The sequence below is a fragment of the Cervus elaphus genome, chromosome 28, assembly GCF_910594005.1.
Source record: "Cervus elaphus chromosome 28, mCerEla1.1, whole genome shotgun sequence".
NCBI lineage: Eukaryota > Metazoa > Chordata > Mammalia > Artiodactyla > Cervidae > Cervus > Cervus elaphus.
Genome location: NC_057842.1, coordinates 41,596,013 through 41,623,427, shown reverse-complemented (window position 1 = coordinate 41,623,427; position 27,415 = coordinate 41,596,013). Strand labels below are relative to the sequence as shown.

Sequence of the window (27,415 nt, the reverse complement as noted above, 5' to 3'; positions counted from 1 at the left end):
CCATTCACAGCAACATAGATGCAACTAGAGGCTATCATACTAAGTGAAATTAAGTCAGAAAGAGAAAGACAAATACGGCCTTATATCCCTTGTATGTAGAATCTAAAATATGAAACAAATGAACCTAACTATGAAACAGAAACAGTTTCACAGACGTACAGAACAGACTTGGGGTTGCCAAGGGGAAGAGGTTTGGGGGAAGGATGGAATGGGAGGCTGGGGTTAGGAGATGGAAGCTATTTTATGTAAAACGGATAAACAGTAAGTTCCTACTATATAGCACAGGGAACATAGTCAATATCCTATGTTAAACCATAAAGGAAAAGAATATTTTAAAAAAGAATATGTGTGTGTAGCTGAATCACTATGTTGTATAGCAGAAATTAACACAACATTGCAAATCAACTATAATTCAATAATATATATATATAAGATATATATTGCATGTATATGTATATGTATGTGTATATATATATGTCTGTGTGTGTGTATATATATATAGTCCATGCTGTGTATGAGGTAATAATAATCAGTGGTGGCTTCTTTAATAGGGAAAAATAATTTAATCAGGAAAAAAAAAAAAACCTTAATTCTGTTGCTCACAAACTCTCAGTACTTAAAAACAAACAAACTCCCTAGCCTGATATTTAGGGCCTTCCTCAATCAGGCTCCAACTCATTATCTTCCTAGTCTGACTTCATACTACCCTAACTCAGCTTGTCCATTTTTGAACCTGACAGAACTACACACTGTTTCTGAGATAATTCAAGTGCTTTCCCCCACAGAAATGTCACATCCAACACACCATTTGGTTACCGTCATCTCTCAAATTCCTCTTTAAATTCTAAATGGCACCTCTCTGAAGCTTTCCCCCAGCTCAGAATCTCTTCTAACCTTGAGTGGCATTTAGTCTGTACTCCTCACATTGCCATGATCACATTCTCTCCCATCTGTCTTGTAGTATAATTGTTTGTGTACATGTTATATTTCTTCTCTCAGACTAAATTCTGAAGAAGGTCTTGATATAGTCACATTGGTACTGTCCTCACCAGTCCATGCTTTGCACATATTAATACAAGGAAATTAAAAAAAGTTTAGCTGGGAAGTGTGCTGAATACAAATGTTACCTGATTCAAAAACATGCTATAATAATCAATATTCTTACTGATACTCATTCACTAAGGAAATATTTACTCAGTATCTATTGTATACCGGAGCATCAATATACCAAAATGAGCCACTGACCCCACTCTCTCAATAACTTTATGGCCTAGAACATCTTCTAGACATCTTATAAATTACTGTAGTGCTAACAGACAAATGCCAGGAGAGAAGCAAAGATGAAGTCCAACAGCAACCAACAAGGAGAGATTATTTCCAAGTAGAGATGGATATGAGGATAAGTTTAACATTTGTGCAGGTTCTGAAAAACAGGCAATATCTGAATATATAGAGACAGGGTAGTGTTTTAAGACGAGAAATAAATGCCACTGAGGCAGGAAATCTCAGGAGGATCTAAGGGATAATCAGTAGTTCAACAGTATAGTGTAAGTGAGAGATTATAGGGATGTAAGAGAAAAATTTTAAAGGCAGCTGGAGGTGTACCTGACAAGACCTCAGAAGCCAAAAAAGGAACTAGAGCTTTAGTCTCTAAGCGGTGAGGAGCTATTTCAAAGTTCCTGAGCAGGGACTGAGTAATTATTCTGAAGGTCTACAGTGGACTGGAAGGGAAAGGGATGGTTGACAAGGAGACAAGAGGCTAGCACCATCCTACAAGAAAAGGATAGTAAAGGCCTGAACTAGGAATGAGGCACCAGGAATAGAAACGGATGAATGGAAGAGAGATTTTAGTGGTGAAACTGACGGGACTAGACAAGTTCCAGATGTGGAGTACAAGGGTCTGCAAGTGGTAAGAGAAGCTTCTAGGCTAGAAGGAGGGCTGTGCCATCACCAGGATGTCTGGGTGTTAGTCACTAAGCGTGTCTGACTCTGCAGCCCCACGGACCGCAGCCCACCAGGCTCCTCTGTCTATGAAATTCTCCAGGCAAGAAGACTGGAGTGTGTAGCCATTTCCTTCTCCAGGGGATCTTCCCAATCCAGGGATCGAACCCAGATCTCCTGCATGGCAGGCAGATTCTTTACCATCTGAGTCACCAGGGAAGTCCCCATCACCAGGATAGAGGACATTAAAGCAGCAGCAAGTCTGGGTGGGAGAAAACTGAGTCCTGGCTATAATCAGGTTTTAGTACTACTGGATATGCAGGCAGTGACGTCACAAATAAAACATGTCAAACGATCCTATTTAGAACAAATATAAAATTTTATGAAAAAAGAGTTGAGATTAATCTTCATTAAAGCTACAGTTCATGGGGTTGAAAAGACTTGGACATGACTGAGCGGCTAACACACTAACGACATATCCCATTTAGAAGAAATATAAAATTTTATGAAAAAAGAGTTGAGATTAATCTTCAGTAAAGGATTCTGATAAATGATTCAAACATGAATATGACCTCAAAAATATAACTCACAAAGGCTATATTAAGTAACAAATTAAAATCTAAAACCATTTATGAAGGAGGGTTTGACCTAGAACCTCATGTACCCAAGAATTATTTTCATACATGCTGATTCACAGGTTAATAGTAAAGCAGATACGTGGAAGGCAATGAGAACCTCAGTTTAAAATTATGAGGTGAAATCTTTCTGTTGAAATGGTAAATGCAGCTCTGTGCTGTCATTTGGCCCCAATTTAACTTAAATGCCATATCAGGAGATGCTCAAGTCGCAAGACTAGGCCTAACTGACAAGGTAGCATTCCTTTCTATAATAAATACTTCTTCTCAATTAAAAGAACTGAGTCGACCTAGATTTATCCCTGCTATATCCCTAGAATCTCCAAAAGCCTAAGCAAAATAAAACTTCTAATTATAAACTTACGGGTATCACAGCTATTCAGCACCCATATTTCTTAAGAACAAACAAAAGAATTTCATCAACATAAACTAAAATGATAAAAATGAAGAGATGTGTAACATATAATCTGATATTGATAAATTTTTGTTATATGTGTGCTGAGTAAAAAAGTAAAATCAAGTATTTGAATTGTGGTTAATATGCCTGATAAGTATATTTCCCCTGTTAGATTTATTCATTTACTTAATTCTACTTACTGGATGCAATGTCATTATTTCAGTTTAGCTTTGAAAACAATGAGAACTTGGTCTTTATTAACATTTTTACTAACAGTAAGCAAAATTATGAAAAATGAAATGGATTAAAAGGTATTTGTTTTACGCACAGCCATTCCATTAAGATTATGCAGATCATTTGTTGAAAACCACATTGACATTTTACAGTTGTGTGTAAATGCAAAGGAAGAACATATACTAAAAGTTAACAATCGTAATCTTTTGATCATAGGCTTATGGGTGATTTTTATTTCCTTCTTTTTGCTTACGTGCATCTTCAAATTTTTCTGTAATTAATGTTCATCATAACTGTACCAAGAAAAAAAGTTATTTTTATAAGGAGAGAAAAAAAACATATCAATCAATTTAAAAGAAACATACTTACCAGATCTCTGTGAAGCACCCAATTTGCATGGAGGTAATGGATCCCATCAAGAATCTGGTAAAGTAATGATTTAACCATAGATCTTGGCAACTGCATGGGCTTTTTATTTGCTTTTGATGCACGGTGAAACTTAATAATATGCTAAAAATTAGAAAATATTTATTAGAGTAACATAGTCTTTGCCTGTGTCAACAAAACACAATAAACGCTGCAATAAGTTCTGTACATTTTAAGATTACTTATTAAAGGCCAATAATGATGCAAAGAAAAATAATTTAAATAATAAGCTCAAACCAAAACAGAATCTATATTGAGGATCAATGTGACATTATTAACGTGGTTGTTATGATGACTTACTGAAACCATTAAGATTTGCATTAAGTAAAACCAAGAAGTAAAAAGGGTTTATAATTTAAAACCTGCCTTAAAATAGCATTAATTGTATTCTCTACTGACAGAAAGAAAAGGGAAAAAAATTCTGTAAATTTTCACTGTTCTATAAAATAAAGTTAGTACTTAGTGCATTTGGGTAACATTACTGCCTGCATGTGTATCAGAATTATTGGAAAGTTCCACCTTCTTTTGCTACATAATGAAATTAGGATATAGTCTTAGTAGTCAATAGTAAATAGCAAATCACTAGACACAAGCAGGAAGAGAAAAATGGGGAATTCAATCACATTGAAATAAATGTAACTGGATCATCACATCCAAATTTTTATGTACATGTTATATTGTGGAAGGGGAAGAAATTCCACCTGCCCCCTGCACTCCCACATCCACCTCCATCTCCATCCAACATTTGCCCAAAACATGCCAACATGGGTACTAGATATCTGTGACAGAAGAGGTTCTTGTCAATATCTGCTATAAGGAAATTTCTTTCAAGGTCTATTAGTCTGTTAAAGTTATTCTTGAAAAGAGTTATAATTTATATAAATGACAAACCACATTCTATTGAATCAAAATTTAATTATCCAAAGTTTGAACTTACTGCCAAGTTTGAATTTGTTTTTTTACTTTTGGCAGCTCCTGGGATAAAATGTTTAAATGACTTGATTCCTAACTTTAAACATGTGAAATTAGAATTTCTGGCTTCTTTTATATAGTTTAAAAAAATCCCTAATATTTGCAGACCTGTCCATATTTGTTTGGTGGAGTGAATTTTAAATGGCAAAATGCTGCAAGAGAGGGACCTTCACTTAAGAGAGGAAAACTATTCACAAGCACATAACTGTTAGATATTAACTACTGTGTGCAGTGCAAAAGAAAGTAATTTCCCTGGAACTTATTAGGAAACTGCCATTAATTACCTAAAACTACAATCTTCCACTCAGGAACATTTTTTGAAGTGAAATTTCTGTATGTGACAAATACTATAAAACAGGATGTAAATGTTTATTGCTCTAATTCTTTTAAATCAAAATTTACCTTTAGTATATTTATTTTGCACTACAGTCAACAGAGCAAGTTTTCCTTTCTGTGCATTAGCAGTATGGAGCACATACACTTATTCTTCATACCTATATAAAATTATTATCCTAAAGATAAAGTGAGTGTAGACTTACCCATAAATCATGTTCTGCATAATCAAACAGGAGCCACACCTTCCTGTCACTGTGAGAAAGGAACACCTTCTGCAGGGCGATCACATTAGGGTGCTTCAACTCTCGCAAAAGCTGAAGGCAAGAGGAAGAGAAGGGTCACTATTCTGTTAGCAAAGAGGATAATGCACTTCCCATAACTTCAAAATGAAATTTTTGAAAATTTAGACAATCCAGATAACTAGCATAAAAAAAAAAAAAAGCAACACCACCACCCAAATACCACAACTTAGAGATAAGCTCTGTCAACATCTTGGTACATCTCTTTCCAATCCTTTGTCTGTATATGTATGTTTGGAAAATGGAATCCTTTTACATGGCAAGATGTAAAATAGTAAACAAAAGTAATATCATATTGCTAAATAATGAAGTGTATTTTGGCATGTGTATAATTTTTTTTTTTTAAACTAGAGGAAAGGCTTCTAGGGAAGCAGGAATACTGTTTATATCCACTCCAGCATAGTATGTGCTCAATTTGACAAAAGGCGGAAAGATATTTAACAATCCCTATCTAACTTAAGGCTATGGTTTTTCCAGTGGTCATGTATGGATGTGAGAGTTGGAATGTGAAGAAAGCTGAGCGCCGAAGAATTTATGCTTTTGAACTGTGGTGTTGGAGAAGACTCTTGAGAGTCCCTTGGACTGCAAGGAGATCCAACCAGTCCATCCTAAAAAAGATCAGTCCTGGGTGTTCATTGGAAGGACTGACGCTGAAGCTGAAACTCCAGTACTTTGGCCAACTCATGGGAAGAGTTGACTCACTGGAAAAGACCCTGATGAGGGATTGGCGGCAGGAGGAGAAGGGGACGAGAGAGGATGAGATGGCTGGATGACATCACTGACTCGATGGACATGAGTTTGAGTGAACTCCGGGAGTTGGTGATGGACAGTGAGGCCTGACATGCTGCGATTCATGGGGTCGCAGAGTCGGACATGACTGAGCGACTGAACTGAACTGAACTAACTTACCCATGCCTAGAGCATGAGACAGGTTTTTCAGAGGAGTAGTGAGCATAAGAGAATGACTCTCAAACCCACTGATAAAACTGATATAGAAAAGAGGTCCTATAAACAGAGAAAAGACTAGGCCTTTCACAAAGCAGAAGCTTCAAGCTGGACTCTGATAAGAAGAAGGAAAGATAGACCACATCAGCAAGTGAAAACTTAGTTCTTGGCCCATAACAGGCAGTTGCTTGGTAAAATATTTAGCAACAATAACATTAGCTGTTCAAGGTGGAAGTCTTCTAAATATGCCCGCCTCACACCATCCTTAACCAGGGTTCAGACTTAACAGGTATAAACACACTCAATTTGTTAAATACTTCAAATGCCTTTTAAATGTAAAGCTCCATGGAAAATACAGAAAGAGGGGACAAAGCTCCTACTGAATAATTTCTATGTGCAAGGTGATTGTATGTATCTGTTTCTTCTCTTACTTAATCCTTCCAACAACCCTATGATATACACAGAAGCTCGGGTTCAGTGTAAAAAAATAACTTGACCAAAGTCAAACATTAGAAAGAGAAGAGGTTTGAATTTAGATAGTTCTGCCTGATTCCAAAGTCCATGCTTTTTCCAGTTCCACTAAAGTCCTTGTCATCTGTTCCCACAATGTAGAAGGGAAGACAGACATACAAACAGATCAATGAGGCAGAGAAAAATATTTAATTAGAGAGTTTGACTTTATTAAATGTCTACCCAGAATATGTCCTCTTTCCTGCCTGCAGGGGAAGGAGAGGTAAAACTCACTTCTGTACCTAAACCAAGCTCCCAAAACACCAAACACTGGCACAACCCCTGAACCCTGGACTCCATTTGTCTGGGAGAGGGCATGTCACATGTAGCGGTATTTAATCGACACCTCTAAAAAATTATGTTTTTTTGTGACTACAAATTACTGAGCCCTCTACAGTGAATCCACCTTAAGTTCCATGTTTAAACATTATTTCAAATAGGTAACACATCTACACAGTTCAAAAATCAAATGTACGTTAAAGGAAACACATTGAAATGCCTCATTACCACTCCTTCCCCCAGTGACCACAGGCTGTCCTCCCTGCTAGAAGTAATTTTTTTTAGTTGCTTGATTAGTCTTCCAACTATTTATGCAAAGGAAAGCAAGTATGAATATTTACACAAAAGATAGCACTTATTTTTTACTTTCTTGTATATCTTTCATTATCAGCACAGTATTAGTTTATAGGAACCTTTCTGGTTCTTTCTTACAACTCCAAGGTATTTCCAGGTCACTTTTTTGTGGTAAAATATACATAAAATTTACCATTTTAACTATTTTTAAGTGTGTAGTTCAGTAGCATTAAGTACACTGTATTCAAGAACCACCACTCTATCCCTTCTCCAGAACCTTTTCATTACACAATATTGTGTCCTATTACACAATATCTCCCATTCCCATGTCCTCCCATTCTCCTTTCTGTCTCTAGAAATTTGACGATTCCAAGTACTTCATATAAATGCAGCTGTTCAATATTTGTTCTTTGGTGTCTGGCTTCTTTCACTTCACGTGTCTTCACGTGAAAAGACAACAGATTCATCCATGTTCTATGGATGTATCCATATAGGAAAGAAGTCCCTTTCTTTTTAAGGGTAAATATTAATAATATTTCATTGTATGCATATACCACATTTACTTATTCATTCATCCCTCCCATCATCCTATGGACATTTGAGTTGATTTCACCTTTGGTTATTATGAATAACACTGCCTTGAAGACTGATGTACAAACATCTATTTGAATCCTTGCTTTCAATTTTTTTAATATACTCAAAAAGTAGAATTGCTGGATCCTATAGTAATTTTATATATATATATATATATTTTTTTAAAAGAAATTGCCATTCAGGTTATCTTTTCTATGAAATACAGGAGGGAAGAGGGTAAAGTTTGCAACACCATGCATTTACTAGAAAATTTCCCCTAGTCCCCAAAATTGCACTGTATAGCAACATACACTTGCAAAATTTCTGCATACCTATTATACTTTTTCTACCTTTCCGGTCTTTTTTTTTTTTTTTTTTGGCAGGGGGCATGTGAGATGGTATTTGGGATCTTAGTTCCCTGACTGGGGATTGAACCCATAACTCCTGCAATGAAAGCGTGCAGTCCTAACCACTGTACCACCAGAGAATTCCAACCCTACAGGTCTTTATAAATGACTAAATATCAATGTGAAGGCAAGCTGAGACTAAGAAATAGCAAACTATGTTTGTTTTATTCCCTCTCCTAATTCATTTTTCACTCTACAATCAGAATGGTGTTTCAAAATACAGACTACAAGCATAAAAAAAAGAATCTTGCCATTTGCAGCAACATGGACGGACTTGGAGGGCATTATGCTAAGTGAAATAAGTCAGAGAAAGACAAATACTATATGCATCACTTATATGTGGAATCTAAAAAATACAACAAACTAGTGAGCATAACAAAAAGAAGCAGGCTCACAGATAAAGACAACAAACTAGTGGTAACCAATGGGAGGGCGGTCAATCTAGGGATACGGGATTAAGAGGCACAAATTATTAGGTGCAAAATAAGCTACAAGGATGTATTGTACAACACGGAGCATGCCAAAATTTTATAATGACTATAAATGGAGTATAACCTTTTAAAATTGTGACTCACTATACTGTACACTGGGAACCTACATAATATTGTACATCAGCTATACAGCAATAAAAAAAAAATACAAAACTGATCATCTCTGTCACTAGGGAAAGAACTGAGGAATTAAAGCAAGCAATAAGGCAAAGGCCAAATAATGAGGAGGCTTGTAGGCCATGCAGAAGTGTCACCAGTGAGGTTCTCCAGTATCACTAGAAACATGCTGAGTGCAGTGGGTTAGTGGAGAAGCCAGCTGATATAAAAGGTACCACGCTGTGACTTTCTTCTGTGCCTATCTGATGGCTGGGCCACTGAACAAGTGACTTTGAGGGTGATGGAGTTTAGGATGACTCAGATATGACTTTACCTAATCATGTGTACTTGATGTATAGTTGTATTGATATAATTTTATACTGTTTTAACTTTACATCTGCCTCCCGTAGTAGACCATAAGCTCCTTGAGGGCAAAGACAATTTTAAATTTATCTCTACAGGAACTAGCCCAAGGTATGGCAAGTAGAAGGAGCTTTTCTCAGTGATCTCATCCAGTTTGGAGGTCTTAAATGTCACCTGTACACATTAACTCCCAACATTCTCTAGTCAACGCACGCTCCCTGAAGTCCAGCTGTGTGTATCTAAAATGCCTCAACATCTCTGCTTGAACTTCTGAAAGTCACACTGAGGTGGTCATCGCCACCTCCCCGGCCCTCTACCCCAGCTGCTCGTCCCCAGCCTCAGTTAACAGCAACACCATCATTCCAGTTACTCAGGCAAAAGTTCTCAGTCCTCAGGATTCTCCCCAGGTCTTTTCTGGTCCTTCTATTTAAAACTATAACCATCCCTCTGCTTCTTTATTTTTCTGCAAAGTATTATCACTATTGAACATAGTATATAGCTCTATATCTACCCAGATATCTAGAATTAGGTATAATTCTAGAGAGCTCAGAAAACCAGAAGTTTTCTAGTAACTCAGGTAGGAAAAAAATTTTTACACTTCAATGGAAAAAATGCATTGTCAGAGGCACATTCTTTCAGGTTATCTGATTCTGATGCTATGGAAGCTATTGTACAACTCTGTACATTATAGATAACTGATGATAATGGAGAATAATTCTTGCTTATCTACATTCACTCTCCCATCGTGGAAGATGCTAAAGTTACCTTAACTTGGACATCGTTTTAATATTCCTGATCTACAAATGCGTCTGTCCTATAGACTCTTCTTTGCATGCTCAGTCACTTCAGTTATGTCTGAGGCTTTGTGACTCTATGGACTATAACCTGCCAGGCTCCTCTGTCCATGGGATTCTCCAGGCAAGAATACTGGAGTGGGTTGCCATTTCCTCATCCAGGGGATCTTCCCAACCCAGGGATGGAACCCACACCTCTTACGTCTCCTGCATTGGCAGGCAGGTTCTTTACCACTAGCAATACCTGGGAAGCCCACAGATTCTTCTTTGAACGGGTTATAGTATCTACTAGGTTCCTTCATTTAATAAGTTAAATAAAATCTTTAAAATGTGCTCATTTTATATCTGGATCACAGTCATAATTTTACCTATTTTGAAAATTATCCTTTAATATTCATTTTACAGAAGTATCTCATTGGCAGTAACATGAAGCTGCTGTAGTCTTTATCCAACTGAGTGTGAATGCTCATATATCTAATATGAAAGAGGAACTACTAGATTTGATTGGTGCATCGGAATTCCCCCTGGGTATTAGGTAATATATAATTTTTATATTTTTATATATATGTGTGTGTGTATATATATATATATACACACACACCATATTATCTAAAATTTAAAAAAAAAAAACTATTGAAAACACATCTGGAAAAAAAAAAGAAAACACATCTGTTCCCCAGGTTTCATTTAAGGAGTAGGGGACCTAGGTATTGTTTATTTATTTTATATTATTTATTGTGTGCCTCTCTCCATTAACATACAAGCTCCAAGAAGGCAAAGTTTCTGCTGGTTTTATATTCCTAGTGCTTATGGTCATGAACACACAGTAAGTACTCGATAAATATTTGTCAAAAGAATTAAATCTACTGAATTTACCTGATTCTTACAAAAATCAACCAGTAAGTAGCTTGGAATATTATAAAACGTTGCTATCTTTTCAAAAGGCATTTTGAATGATTTTGTCTTTTTAATAAGTTGACTAGACTATGTCTAACATAGTTCTTCTAGGGACTCAAACTTTCCACAAGCTACATTTACTTTAGGCTTAAAAAGGAATTGTTCTCTCAACTAGCACCCACTCTTAGCAAAAGTATAAGGGTGCTGGCTTGATGTAAAGAACAGAAACATAGCTCTAATGGCTCAGGGTGAGATATTTAACCTGGAATAGAACTGGGAAAGCAAAGGGGTCCTATGGGGTATTCCTAAAAGGGCTGTGAATGCGATAAATGCTACAAAATCCTGAAGAAAATGATACAAAGGAACAGGGAACAAAGGGACACACTTGAGGAACTGAAATAGGCTGACCAAATCAGTGATTACTTTCAAGGCTAGCAAAAAATAAATATGCTACAAATGCCACACAAGTGCATTCTCTGTCTCTATTTACTGAACAAACAAAAACAGTAAACAACACAAATGGCCAATACTAAGAAAACTGATAAGTAATTTATGGTATATCCATATATCACAGTCTCAAATATATATGTCAAGAGTTTTAAAATACATGAAAAAGGACTTATGCTATAATACTGTGATGTGATATAAAAAAGGCTATGGGGTGATCATTTTGCAACGTGCAGAAATATCAAATTACCATGGTGTGCACCTGGAACAAAGACAGTGTTATAGGTCAAATATACTTCCATTAAAAAAAAAATTCAAGAAAGGGAAACAGTATGTTCCCCCCCACCCCCAACCAGGCAAGCTGGAACAAAATTTCCCATTTCTTTGCCTTCATCAGATCTAAATTTCATCTTTTATTCGGGGGGAAGGTGAAGGAAATTAAAACATGCCAGCCCAAAATGTGACGCCTCGGCATAAGCACGAGTCTGCAGTGAAGGCATCTGTGGTTCAACAGATGGAGAAAGAAGCCTTCCTGGAGGTTCCCTTATCTGATAAAAGTAGACACTAAGAACTGAGGACTGCCATAAATCCCCTCTCCCAGGGAAGTTTTATGACCATGAAAAAGACAGAAAGTCGGCACTGCATTGGACCAGCACAAACAAACTATGCTAAGACAGCCCTTATCTCCCACTGGTTTCCCCTATATATTTACCTTCCCACACTGTGCAGCCCCTCAAATTCTAAAACCCTTTCCTTTGTCTTGTCATGTCTCTACAATTAATTGCTCTTTGTTAAAAATGGCATATCAGGTCTCAGGCCTACCCATTTCTTGGCATTTTCACTTCTGGGAAGGCCCCTGTGTCACACAAAGCTTAACATCAAATAAAATTTGTATGCTTTTCTATTAAATAAAATAAAATACATTTATAAAAGAGGAAATATACCACAACATTAATATAATTATCGCTAGATAGTGAATAATGTGTTTTTTTTTCTTTCTTCCTATTTTTCTACTTTACAAGTTTTCTATAATGAGCATTACCTTTATATTTTACACACATGCATACACACACACACATACAAACAGCTCCTTCTCTCCAGAATTCTACCTGCTAAGATAAGATACTATCATGCAAGCTAAGCTTCTTATACAGTTGATCTGAGAAGGGATAAAAGAAAGGAGATGCTTGTACTTGTGCTTCCCCAAATTCTTGGCAATATCAGATTTTACCAATGAACTTTAATCTCGTGTCACAGATATTTGTTCAACATGACATCATACAACTATAAACATGCTTTAATCACATAAAGAGCAGTTTAGTATAGCATGATTTTCCTGTGAAAATCCCACACTAAGTGATAACATTTCCTGTGCCAGACACAGAGCACTAACGTGATCCCAAAGGAGCCTTAATGAAGAACGTGCAGTGGGCATGCCAAGACTTTATCTGATCCACCTTCCATGCGGGCATCTAAGTGACTATAAAGTGTCTACTTTTCACTGTCCTAAACAATCTAAAGCTATAATCCTAAACTTTTTTCTCTAAAGCACTACTTAGAATCCTGGCTCCATTTGGGGAGCCTTGTGCTAGACTAACAATTACAGAATCCATTTGTATTTTTATCCCCACATCTTTCTTCCTCTTTCATCTGTACTTTCTTTTCTCTAAGTCTCTGATGCCCCAGGGCTTCCAGATTCCTTTTTCAGGGTATCTAAATGGAAAGGGTCCTCTTATACTTCAATAACTCACTTATCTCAAAGTAACTCCAATTTTTTATTCTTATTTGATCTGTTATAAGTAACAGTATGATCCATTTGACCATTGATCTTTATTTTTAGAAAACTTTATTTTAGAAAGCATTCAATGAGTGTATCTTTTTTTAAAGTGTGTAACCCTTCCCTCCTGCAAAATAAAAAAGAAGATAAAAGAGGAAACAAACTTTATGACAAATAGGAGATTCACCTAACTTCAAAATGCCCTAGCATTCCTAAACTGAAATTTAAGAATTAGCGTTTTGAAACCTGACACTTTCACACCTGTGGCAACCTTCTCAGAAGGACTCCACACACACACAGAAACAACCACCTTCCAGCAGGTGGCACTCACACTCTGAAGAGGGGTCTAGAAAACAGTACACAGCCCTGGTTCAAGGTGGCCTGAATTTTTTGCTTTTTTTAAATTCTATTGACACTGCTTAGGTACTTGCCATAGGCTTCTAGGAGGTCAGTGTTCCCCATCACCACCCAACGAAAGTTAATAGTGAGATAGTAGGTACAGTGCAGAGAGTACAGATTTTAGGATTCAGAGACCTGAGTCTGAGCCCTGACCACAGCCATATGATATACACCAAGTGCTCAACCCCTCTGAGCCTCATGGAGGAATAAAAACATCTACTGACAAACATATAGTTTCTGTAAGGATTAAATGAATGTACATTAACTATATAACACAATGCTTGCAAAATATTAAATACTTGGCAAATTACAGTTGTTACTCTTACACCAACCACTCCTGGCAAGGATGTTATGAGGACTGAATGAGATGATGCATGTACCATGCATGGCATGCAACAAGTTCATGATAAGCAATAGTTGTTATCATTGCACATAAGTGAGAAGGGCTAAGCACTTCAGGCAGTCAGAGACACTTGTTTGCCACAGAGATGCTGCGACGGGGAATGCCATCACACCACCTCCTGCCATCACATCTCCTTCCCAAAGTGCCTGAGACTCCGGTAGATTCTATAATAACAGTATAGTTATAAGAAGGTCATTTCACTTTACACTTTGCAACAGTCTAGTTTCCTTTTCTCTGACTTCAAGTACTTGGTCTGAGAAAGAGACATGAAACCAAGTGAGGGCTGTAGTAAATAAGTTTACATTCTGTGACTATGACCGCATATATGTTCTTTTAAAAGTGTGAGTGTTTAATCTTTTATGCAATGTATTCCATGAGAAAACAGAATACACTTCCTATAAATCAATAGCATTCTGAATATATGAACTTTAAAAAGCCTTCCCTGAAACTCCTAGTTTCAGTGGTTACCTCTTCTGTGTTCCTTCCATACTGTATTTCTCTGAATATGACATTAATTAAATTATGACATAGTTTAATTATTGAGCCCCCCCAATAGACTTCATGGTTCTCTGCTGTTGTTCAATTGCTCAGCTGTGTCTGAATCTCTGTAACCCCATGGACTGCAGCACGCCAGGCTTCCCTGCCCTTCACCATCTCCCAGAACTTGATCAAACTCATGTCCATTGAGTCGGTGATGCCATCCAACCATCTCGGCCTCTGTTGTCCCCTTCTCCTCCTGCCTTCAATCTTTCCCAGCATCAGGGTCTTTTCCAATGAGTCAGCTCTTTGCATCAGGTGGCCAAAGTAGTGGAGCTTCAGCATTAGTCCTTCCAATGAATATTCAGGGTTGATTCCCTTTAGGATTGACTGGTTTGATCGAGCTGATTAAACCAGTATGGTTCTAGTATGTAGGAACTGTCTTCCATCTCTACATTTCCCCTGTCAACAAGCCAGACACAGGGTAGGCATTCAACAAATGCTGGCTGAATTAACTGAGTGAGGACCTGTCATCTATCTCCTCATGCACTGACATGCATATCACCTACTACATCCCATGCACTGAAATCAAAATATCTTCCTCAAATAAGAAGTCTAATAATGTTAACGCTCCCATCCTAAAATCTTAAATGGCTCCAAAGGTTAAACCTGCAAACAAAACATTTTGAGTATCTACAGCAAAGGCTGGAGTAGGAAATGGCAACCCACTCCAGTATTCTTGCCTAGAGAACCCCAAGGATCGAGGAACTGGGTGGGCTGCAGTCCATAGAGTCACAAAGAGTCAGACAGAACTGAAGCAACTTAGCATGCCTGCATGCATGCCAAAGGCTAAATCTATTTTCCTTACAAATAATTTATTGACGGGGGGAGAACCTGAGATTCAAGATAAAACTGAATTGTAAAGATTTTAACCAAAGATGAGGCAAGTAGATAATATCCAGGTTAGGAAGTGTGAGCTTTGCCCTAATAAAGGGGGTGTCACAACTGACATTCGCTGCGGCCTTCACCTTCAGAATACTCCCTATACAATCACGAACGGGTTCCCAAGGTCTCCACTGCACAGAATTTCTGCCCATTACCTATCATCTCCCATAAAACCTTGCCCTGGGACATGGAGATGAAGCAAAAACATGTCGGAAAATACCCAGCAGGTAGCAATGACTTTTAAAAGTCACAATTCACTTAAATAAATATTTAAGTGCCCAGCAAATTTCAGGCACAGGGAGCCTCTGTTAAGCCACTGTTAATGGCTTAACAGAGACAAGCAGATTAAGAGATTAATCAAATTTTAAAGCTATAATCATGATGAGGCCATTAAGAAAAATACAGAATAGGCATATACACAGACATGACCTAGTCTGGAAAATGAGAGAAGTATGCTCGTTTGATAGAGGGAACTGAGAATGACAGAGATTCAGCCAGCAAGAAGAGTGTTACTAACAGATATTCTCATCATGCCCTGAACACACTGAACCTGAGAACTCCTTTACTATCCACCTTCTAGGAGCAAGTGTCAAATGAAATCCCTCTATATTATATTCTAAATTTGCCAGGGCAGACTTCTATGATCTATAAGAGAGCTCAGCGCTCTTCTTTTCGGATGAATATTTATAAAGCCACTGACAACATAGGACCTGGGCACAAAGCAGGTACCAGACAAGTTCCGTTGAGTAAGAAAATGAAAGCAACAGTACAAGAATTGATTTCCCACACGATGGTTACATGACATTTATTCCACATTGAGAGAATACTGGTTTCAAAAATGCCGTTATTTTTTTTATCAACAAGAAACTTTCAAACAAAATTAGTTAAGAATGTTCAAGAAATTTCATAAGCCTAAAAAATAACTTGAAATTGGTAATTAATTAATTCAGCAAAATAAAGTAGTAGTAGTTGATTTATCAAGTTTCATCCTAGATAAACCTTATGTTTAGCTTGGTGTACTCTCAAGTTACCTGGTATTACCTCTAATTCATATTTTTATAACTTACATTTCTAAAAATGTACAGTTTCCACTTTCTTTAGTAAAACCAGGCAACCAAGTAGCCCTGGCATTCATCTCTTCCTCTCCCGCCCCCAGGTCCTAGACGGTGCTGACTGAGGATGTGTAGGGAGAAGGAAGGACTTTTGCTTTCTGAAGGAACTTATCTAGTAACGCACGCTAGATACTCCACTTCTCACAATGACAGGCGTTATCAATGGTCAGACAACCTACCCCAGATATTTCAAGAAAATACACTAACACAATTTATAGGTACAGGTTTGATTAAGTATTAATGGCTAAATTACCAGTACCAATAATTCAACATATTTCATAGCACTGTGCTTCTAGAGAAGATAAAAGCAGTGAAGTCAAGGCTCAAATAAATTAACCATTTATAGTTCCTGAAGATCTCACAGGAATTTTAACAACAGTAATAAGGAAAGCTACTAAATGATCTGACCAAAATATAATTCAGGAAATGTCCCCTACATTGCTTCCATTAAATGGAAAAACTACTTCCTTCCTACTCTGCTAAGAAATCTTTATATGTATTATGAGCAAACACTGAGAGGGATGAGTTTCCACAATGAAATAAATTATTTCTTTTATATTAAAGGTCTATTAGATTTAATCAATAAATTCTATTTCTTAATTTTAATTTTTTAAAAGAGCCACAATGTGACTGACATATGTGGTTTTATGAAAATATGTTAAACGATTAGGAAAAAACTAGAAATCACTATAGTAGTTAAAATAGTTCACAATATTATCATTTTCCATAATTTTGTGTTTAGCAGAGCACATATGCAAAAAGGACAAATTAATCTTAAAGTAAGCTTTCTTGGAACGATTTTGGAGCTTTGAAATTTAATGTCTACTCAAGGCTGCTTACAATGAACATATAAAATGTCAAAATTACTAGACTGTCCTCTTTGAAACATTCTTCTCCAACATAAGTTCTGATCACACTCTTCAATAAACTTAAACATCCACTTCAAGGAAAGCTCCTTTTAAATAAAATCCACAGGGAAAAGGTGGATTAATCTGACTATAAAACTATCTTGTATAGAAAACATATTCTAAACAAAGGCTAACAACAAACTTGGAAAACATCACCAAATTGTAAGCCACCAGGGGACTAACTTGCTTGATTTAAAGAGCTCATGAAAAATCATTAAGAAAAAAAGAAAAACCGTTCAACAGTGGGTACAGAAGTTGAATAGACATTTCACAAATGTAGATACAAAGTTAAATTACAGACTTTTTAAAATGCTAGGCTATCTCAGAATTTTACCATGATGACAGAAGATCAAATAGCTGAGGTACAGTACAACATGTACAATAATCATGAGGGCATGTATTTTAAGTTGTGTTTTTTTGGTGTCAAAGGATGTGTTTGTTCTGGTTGCAATCTATTGCCCAATCGCCTGTTTGATAAGGGCAGATAACTGCAAAATGACAAGTCAGGACTAGGAACATAGTCCAGTACCTAAATTAAATGACTGCAGGGGAATGAAATCAAAAGACTGTGTTTTCACTTATGGTTACTAAAGGGGAAAGGTACAGGGGAAGATAAATTAGGAGTTTGGGATTAACACACACACACTACTATAAACAAAATAGATAATCAATTAGAACCTACTGTATAGCACAGGGAACTCTACTCAATATTCTGTAATAACCTAAATGGGAAAAGAATCTGAAGAAGAATGGATACACGTATATGTATAACTGAATCACTTTGCTATACACTTGAAACTAACACAAACTGTAAATCAACTCAACTCCAATATAAAATAAAAATTAAATTAAAAAAAAAAAGACTGTTTTCACTAACATGGCAACCACATCAGGTATTTTGTGCAGCCAGAGCATCCACAGAAAGCCTGCTTTTTAATTTTACTAACTTCAACTTACTACTTACCTTGCATTATCTTTTTCTCCCTTTTATCTACCCCCCCATCCTCCACTACCCTTGCCAGCTTTCTACTTCCTTTCTTCCTTCCCATTCACTGAGGACTTTATTATTAAAAATCTCACGCTCTTCCAAATTCCTATGGCAGTTATATGTACCACTCATTTGGATTTAACAAATGACCTCTTGTATTACTTATATTTTTATACATTTCCTAATTTTTTCAGATTAACATTTTTATATACAGATATGTACTTACATTACTTGATAAAGGTATGGTCATTCCATATATGCATATAGTCAATATCAGTAATTCCTTTTAGATATATTTTTAGTTCTCATATAATCTACAAGTCAAAAGTTGTCCAGGGCATAGGTTCCATGACTGAATAAATTGAGATAATTTACCTATGCCCCAGAAGTGTGGCAGCATGACCAAGGCGGATGCTGGAAATGATGAAGCCAACAGATCTAAAAGAGAGAAGGATGGAGAATAGTACCTGACAATGGTAACAGCAATAAGGATAGAAAGGAGGAGATGGACAGAAAGAAGGCAGGACAGATAATCAGTAGGATTTAGGAATTGATAGGCTGAAGGCAAATGATCTATGATGCTACAAGAAACTGAATAGGTAAATAGCACAAATTTAAGAAAAAGCATCAGAGCTTTGAGGTAGAGGAAAAACGTTGACTTTAGAATCAGACCTAATGAATCTGAGATGTCCATAGGGCAAATCAATGGTGGTCTTGGACATGAATCTTGAAGTCAGGAGACAGTGCTCAGCTGGAAGCAAAAAAAAAAAAAAAAACTGGGCATTATTAGCATAGAGATGAAACTGCTAGGAAATGTTTTCATGAAAAGATGAGAAGGTTGATTAGCAGAGAGCTATTTTGAGGGGAGAAAAAAAGAAGAAAAAATTTAAGGAACTGCAAAAGAGATATTTAAGAGAAACAGGATCACACAAAGACTCAAAATATGTGCTCAAGAAGTAGAAGTTGCCTTCTCCCAGGAGAGAAAATGTATGGTTATAAAACCCAAGAAGAATTTCCTTTCTCTCAGAAGGGAAAACAGATCATGATTTCAACTGTTGAGACAAATGTCTATTGATTTGTCGACCTCTATCAGAGGTATTCAGGAAGCTTAAAAGGAACAGTTTTCTCCACTGAAACTATAAATTCCATGAGGATAGATATCATGCTTGTCTTAGTCATTGTTATTTACTGCAAGGAGAAGAATAAGGCCAATCATATAGTGGGCATTCCGTACTTTTTGAACCAAGGTGAAAGGTGGAAACAAAGCCAGGTAACAATAAAAGCCAGGCTGCCCTTGATAGTCAATGGAGAGGAGAAACCACTTGGCTATGAACAGAGGGGCCCTAATGGCTCAGAGAGGTGGTTTTACATGTTTGGCTCTGTTACAATAGGTAAGACTTCAATATTTTTTAAATATGGAGACAGAAAAATTCATAGGGAAGGAATGCTCAGATGTTCACTTACGACCCTTTCTAGAATTATTTGCTAACATTAGCCCAAATGAATATCTAATTGGTTGAAGATTTGATATTTTAGAAAGAGTAGGAAAAAAACAAATCAAACAACATAGGATTATGGTACAGAAGAGAATGGCCTCCTTAAGAGCAAGTCAGTATGGCAAAATCAACTATTAAACCCCGATATCTTTTTCCAACTTCTTTCCCTTCCTTAATTTGAAACCCACAAATTCTTTACAGGTGTCCCTGTATCAGTGGCAACAAGACCTTGTGAAAGTCATTGGTTGGTAAGGCTGAGGTGGTGAGGAGGGGGAAGAACTAAGACAATAGGGAAGGAAGAAGAAGGAGCTGAAAGATCCTTCAGGAAGGGTTTTCTCAAGTCAGGAATTACTAACATAGTTTCAGTTGTCAATGTAGTGATATGGTAAGATCCACTCACATGAAAAAACAAAAAACATGATCTCATATGAATTCCCATGGTTCAGAACACTTCAGTTCTAAATCTACACAATCTGTTAAATGTGAGTACTTTTTTAAAAAGATCTGATCAAACAAATAATGCTACTTTGTCAGCAGTTTCTCTTATCCTAAAAATATTCCTGAAAATATCAGCACAGAAGCCCCTGGACAGTCCTGATTCTCCCGCTCTCTCACTGGCTGGCCTCTTGCTTGCATTCTGTCTCAGGCCACACCAAACCACCCCTAGGCTACCTGGTGCACCACGCTGCCTCAGACCTTCACTCCAGAAAGTAATCCACCCCAATCTGCAAATGCTTAGACACTCAGCTTCAAGATTTATTAATAGCTCAAGCATCCTGTCCTTTTTGAAGCCTTTTCCTGATAGCCCCTTTTTATATTTCTCTGCCCACCACCCACCCTCTCTCCACATACAATTGAGCACTCTTCATTAGTACCTACAGAACCAAACCAAAATAGAGTCTCTTATAAAGGAATAAAGTGAAGTTGATCAACCCAAGTTGATCAACTATAAGTAAAAAGGAAATCTGACTTACAGGAATTTATAGCTCCCATCAGAAATCAACGGAGGGCACCAGCCAATTCCCAAGTGCCAAGTCTGTGCCAAGTCTTTCATGCCACTTCTGGACTTTCTTGTTCACATGACTCAGCCAACCATCCAAAGTCCCAAAAAGAAAACCACTAGGCAACGTATCAACTGAAAAAGCCAAAAACTTCCACATTTATCCCATAAAAATTCCTTAGTCTGTGAGCAACTCAGAACTCACTGCTCCCATAGCCTTGAGTTTCCCACTTTATAAGTCGAAGTCTCACAATAAAACTCATCTTTCTGGTTTGTTTTATTGAGTATGCAGACTTTGGTTTTTGACATACCCTACTATTCTCACTTACCTCTATTATACCACTTATACCATCTGACTGCTTTACAGAATCTGATCAGATACTGTACTAGGCTGGAATCCTCCTTTTTCATTCATCTTATTCCCCAGAGCCTAGGACAGAACTTAACATAGAACGTGAACTCTAAGCAAAATGAAGTATAAAAGACTATTTGCCAAAAATTTTGTAAATACAAAGTTCAAGAGTATCCACCAAAGCAATACCCTAACTAGATATCTATTGCTTTGCCAACAATCCACCATTAGAGCTACTGAATTTGGGCCCTAGAAATAAGCAATTACAAAACAGAAACATTTCCAAATAGAAATAAATGTACATTTTTTGCTTTGATTATGAAGGATGCAGGTTAAAACATAACTCAGTGTATACTATGTTTCTTCCCAGATTTAAGTGTGGTTAAAATTATTATTCTATGTGCAGGAATGTGTTTCAATTATATTACTATATTTCCATCAACCATAATTTTATAGATTTTCTATAGCCACGAAAATGGTTGTTACAGTTCTAAAAAGAGTGATGAAATCTGTAACTCATAAATCTTTCAGTCACGTACCATAAGTCATTTTTGCTTAACTGGTATGTCTTATGTTAATGACATAGAAAGTTTGAAACATTTTTAAATTGTAAAGGTAATACATGCTCAATTTCAAGATCTGAATCAGAAGACACAGAAAAGCACAAAGAAGAAAATATACCTGTAATCCTACTAAAGACAACTTGGTAATACTGTGATATGTACCTCCTAAACATTCTCCTGTGCACACACACGAGATAATAGCAATCACGACGACCATGAAAAAGCTGCCATTTAATATGACCTTATCACAGAATTATACAGAAACCAAGCCAAGTAATTCAGCCACATTATTTCATTTAATCTTTAAGAGAATCCAATGAGATAGGTACTGTTTCTCTCTCTCTTTCACAGTAGAAAAATGAAGGAGGTTTGGGACTTCCCTGGTGGTCCAGTTGCTAAGACTCCACACTCCCAAAGCAGGGGGTCCAAGTTCAATCCCTAGTCAGGGAACTAGATCCCCCGTGTCACAAGAATGAATTCCTGGCCACAGTAAAGAGTTCACATGCCACAAGAAAGATCAAAGATCCCGCGTGCCACAACTAAGATCTGGCGCAGTCAAATAAATATTATATATAAAAACCCTAAGGAGACTCAGAGGTTAAGCAACTTACACAAAGTCACAAAGGTAATAAATGGAAGAGTAGGTATTCAGATAAACCTTTTGATGTCTAGGTTCCAGATCCTATCTATGTACATGTGTATGTAACACATACACATAATATTTTCAAATATGTACACCAAAATATAGGAACACACTAACCACAGTTTTGTAACTAACTTTTTCCCACCTAACATATTAGAAACAACTTTTCTGTCAATAAATGTCTATCTATAACAGCATTTTTAATAGCTACACAGCAGTCCACTATCTGGTTATGAAATAGACTGCTTTAAATTGTATATTTGTGTTACTCCAATACAAGCTTTTTAATATTATGAATAATGCTATGATAAATAGTTTTGTACACTGTCTAATTAACTCCTTAAGACAAAAAGAACCAAAAGAGAAAAGCTCTTTTTAAGGCTTTTAGTACTTATTCAGCTCCTAACTACATTTCAAGTGCTCAAAAGTCCTACAACTAGTGGCTACCGTATTGGACAGCACAGATATTTAACATTTCCCTTACTGCAAAGAGTTCCACTTGACAGCACTGGTCTAGATTGTTCTAGATCATGAAGATCATTGTTCTACCTCTTAACGTGAAGCTGATTGGGGTAGGAAGCCCCTCTACACCCACTTACTCTTGAGGACCACCCTCCATGGTGACTTCTGCACTGATCCTACGGCTGCGGCACATGGATGGGTCTAGAGTGTCAGGTCCCTCCGTCTGCAGCTTCCACCAGGGTAGTAAATCGAGATTTACTGACTGACGTCACTGTTCCTATTCTTGTCTCTAGCCCTATCTCCCAGCCTGAACATGTTACTAGGTTCATATGGAGGGGCAGGCTGTCTGCGAACCTTAGCAAGTTTCCCTTGAACATGCTGGGTGACAACTGGAGGGCGATGTGTGCCCTAACTTTGCTCTTACTTTTACTGTTTTGTACCAAAGCTCTTCAGTATGATGACCCTTAGGAATGAGACCCTTTTTTAATTTTCCAAGGGTTAAATAAACTGTTCTGAATTCTACCATTTGGATTCTTTCAACAGAAAACTGGTAGGAGTATAAAAGGTGGATCACTACCTTGCAATATGAAATTGATAGTTTAGTCACTAAGTCATGTCCAACTTTGTGACCCCATGGACTGTAGGCTACTGGGCTCCTCTGACCATGGGATTTCCCAGGCAAGAATACTGGAGTGGGTTGCCATTTCCTTCTCCAGGGGATCTTCCAGACCCAGGGACTAAACCAGCATCTTCTGCATCTCCTGCTTGACAGGCTGATTCTTTACCACTGAGCCACCTGGAAGGCCCATGACATACAACTAGTAGATCATATTTAACAATGCAAGGTACATACTAGACACCACGTAAGAAGAAAGCTTGCTTGTGACTAGAAAAAGCAAAAACAATACAAGGACTTTAATTTCTAAACAAACAAAACTAGTCTTTAGGCCAACTCAAACAAAAACAGCTTTGTTATATAAGCCTTCATGCTTCAACTCAGTGCCAAAACTGTCTTGTGAGGGATGATCTGTTCTGGCTCTTCAGTAGCTCACCTGGGAGTCATTTTAGCTCGTGTGGAAGAAGCTTGCAAACCACCATGTTCTGTGACTGCTAGACCCAGCTGACCTGTACATGGGATGAGGAGCCAACCACATAGAAACAACTCCAATAGTGCCCTGAGTCACCAGCCAAAAGATAGAGCAGGTCTAAATAGAAATATAACACACCCCGAAAACACACAAGAGGAATTCAGTCCACAATGCTACAGACTTCACTTCCCATTAGACTTAAGTGCTGCATCCAAAAAACAAAACAAAAGAAAGGGCAAGCCACAACTGATCTAATCTTATCCTGTCTATATAAGAGTTTAAAAATAATTTATGACTGTTAGAGGTGGCCACTATAAACTGTAAAGTTCTCAAAAGCAAGAAAGACAAATGTAAGAAATGCAAGGCATTTTACAGAGAAAAGAAATTCAAGTACATGAAAAAGCTAAAGCTTTTTAAAGCTAAAATCCTACACCAATTAAACTTAATGAAAAGAGAAAAAATGATACCTATTATAGGTGTCTTAGGGATATATTATGATATGTAATATTAGTGTCTACATATTTATATGCCAGCTACGTGCTATAGGGAAGGATTAATGAAGTAATGAAATACACCTATTTATTAATTATACCTTCTACACACAAGGCTAATTACTTTTTAAAAGAAGGGCTTGTCTTGACAAAAATGCTAAGTAAATGAAAACATGATTTGGACTTCAAAAGAGCATTTGAATTACACAAGTCTTACATCTTATACCCAGTTAAATAAATAGACTTTTATGTTCTACAGCTTTCACAAATAGACTTTTATATACTACAGCTTTAACAGAGGTAAGCAAATTTACTCACCAATTAAAACTGGGAAAGTCCTAGTGCTTTATCCACTCTCTCAAAAAAAAAAATATTTTGGTATGATTAAGAAGGAGCGAGAAAATCACTGAAAGACAACCACCTGATGCTTTTAAGTAAAAGAAAAAAAAACAAGATTTATCTTGATGGAGAATTTATAGGCTAACTAAATATATATACAGTAAAGTTTGGCCTTGGAGTACAAAATGAAGAAAGGCAAAGGCTAACAGTTTTGCCAAGAGAACGCACTGGTCATAGCAAACACCCTCTTCCAATAACAAAAGAGATAACACTACACATGGACATCACTAGATGGTCAGTACTGAAATCAGATTGATGATATTCTTTGCAGCTGAAGATGGAGAAGCTCTGTACACTCAGCAAAAACAAGACAGGGAGATGGCTGTGGTTCAGATCATGCACTCCTACCTTACTGCCAAATTCAGACTTAATTTGAAGGAAGTAGGGAAAGCCACTAGACCATTCAGGTATGGCCTAAATCAAATCCATTTATACAGTGGAAGTGACAAATAGATTCAAGGAATCAGATCTGATAGACAGAGTGCCTGAAGAACTATGGACAGAGGTTCGTGACATTGTACAGGAGGCAATGATCAAGACCAACACCAAGAAAAAGGTCAGTTTTCATTCCAATCCCAAAGAAAGGCAATGCCAACAAATGTTCAAATTACCGCACAATTGCACTCATCTCACACGCTAGTAAAGTAATGCTCAAAATTCTTCAAGCCAGGCTTCAACAGTACATCAACCGAGAACTTCCAGACGTTCAAGTTGAATTTAGAAAAGGCAGAGGAACCAAAGATCAAATTGCCAATATCCACGGGATCACTGAAAAAGCAAGAGAGTTCCAGAAAAACATCTATTTCTGCTCTATTGACTAGGCCAAAGCCTTTGACTGTGTGACTGTGTGGATCACAGCCAACTGTGGAAAATTTTTAAAGAGATAGGAATACCAGACCACTTTATCTGCCTCCTGAGAAATCTGTATGCAGGTCAAGAAGCAACAGTTAGAACTGGACATGGAACAACAGACTGGTTCCAAATTGGGAAAGGAGTACATCGAGGCTGTATATTGTCACTCTGCTTATTTAACTTATATGTGGAGTACATCATGCAAAATGCGGGGCTGGATGAAGCACAAGCTGGAATCAAGAATGCTGGGAGAAATATCAATAACCTCAGATATGCAGGTGACATCACCCTTATGGCAGAAAGCAAAGAGGAACTAAAGAGCCTCCTGACAAAAGTGAAAGAGGAGAGTGAAAAGGCTGTCTTAAAACTCAACATTCAAAAAACTAAGATCATAGCATCTGGTCCCATCACTTCACGGCAAATAGATGGGGAAACAGTGGAAACAGTGACAGACTTTATTTTTGGGGGCTCCAAAATCACTACAGATGTTGACTGAAGACATGAAATTAAAAGATGCTTGCTCCTTGGAAGAAAAGTTATGACCAACCTAGACAGCACATTAAAAAGCAGAGACATTACTTTACCGATCAATATCCATCTAGTCAAAGCTATGGTTTTTCCAGTAGTCATGTATGGATGTGAGAGTTGGACCATTAAAGAAGGCTGAGCACTGAAGAATTGATGCTTTTGAACTGTGGTGTTGGAGAAGACTCTTGAGAGTCCCTTGGACTGCAAGGAGATCCAACCAGTCCATCCTAAAGGAAACCAGTCCTGAATATTCATTTGAAGGACTGATGCTGAAGCTGAAACTGCAATACTTTGGCCACCTGATGTGAAGAGCTGACTCATTTAAAAAAGACCCTGATGCTGGGAAAGATTGACGGCAGGAGGAGAAGGGGACAACAGAGAATGAGATGGTTGGATGGCATCACCAACTTGATGGACATGAGTTTGGGTAAGCTCCAGGAGTTGGTGATGGACAGGGAGGCCTGGCGTGCTGCAGTCCGTGGGGTCACAAAGAGTCGGACACGACTGAGCAACTGAACTGAAGTTTATTCAACAGATCATATGATCCAAAGGTATTTTTTGGTACCAGCTGATAAGAGTAGCTTCTTTTTAACTGCAGTTGTACAGATTTGCAATGCTCTGAGACAGTGTCTCCCTGACTGATGCTATTAATGTAAAACACTGATGTCTATCTTCTCCCTGCCAAAAAAGTGCTGGGTTCAAATAATTTTGGAAATGCTGAGTTAAACAGGTTTCTTGCTTATATCTCTAGCCCTTACCACACTAAGGTATGCCATGGGCCTTCAGCAACCTTTGCTAAGTATATTTGAGCACGGATCCTCCCCCGTCTAACGCAGAGCTTCCCATGTTATCTGCAGCTATCAGTATTCAGTGGAACATAATTTGGGAAAGAAATACTACTCTCCAGACAACCACATGTTTTATGTTGAGTAGAAACATAAATTTACTAGATAAGGGCTTTCCTGGTGGCTCAGTAGTAAAGAATCAGTCTTTCAGTGAAGGAGACACGGGTTCAATCCCTGATCCAGGAACATCCCATTACCCGCAGAGCAGCTAAGCCCCTGCCCCACAACTATTGAGACCCACACGCCCTAGAACCCGTGCTCCAAAATAAGAGAAGCCACTGCAGTGAGAAGCCCCTGCTCCGCAACTAGAGAAAAGCCCACACAGCAACAAAGACACAGCACAGCCATAAA

The 27,415-nt window shown here is 37.5% G+C and overlaps 1 protein-coding gene across 3 annotated transcripts in view; it reads right to left on the bottom strand.

The window, feature by feature from the left end:
* CDK19 (cyclin dependent kinase 19) overlaps positions 1–27,415 on the bottom strand; it is a 265,331-nt gene that overhangs the window by 48,612 nt on the left and 189,304 nt on the right. For all 3 annotated transcript variants that reach the window (XM_043890139.1, XM_043890136.1, XM_043890138.1), the window contains 2 exons: positions 5,145–5,255; positions 3,577–3,717 (listed from right to left, as the gene is read on the bottom strand). In XM_043890139.1, coding sequence (XP_043746074.1) covers positions 3,577–3,717; positions 5,145–5,255 — 252 coding nt within the window. The remainder of the gene's footprint in view (positions 1–3,576; positions 3,718–5,144; positions 5,256–27,415) is intronic.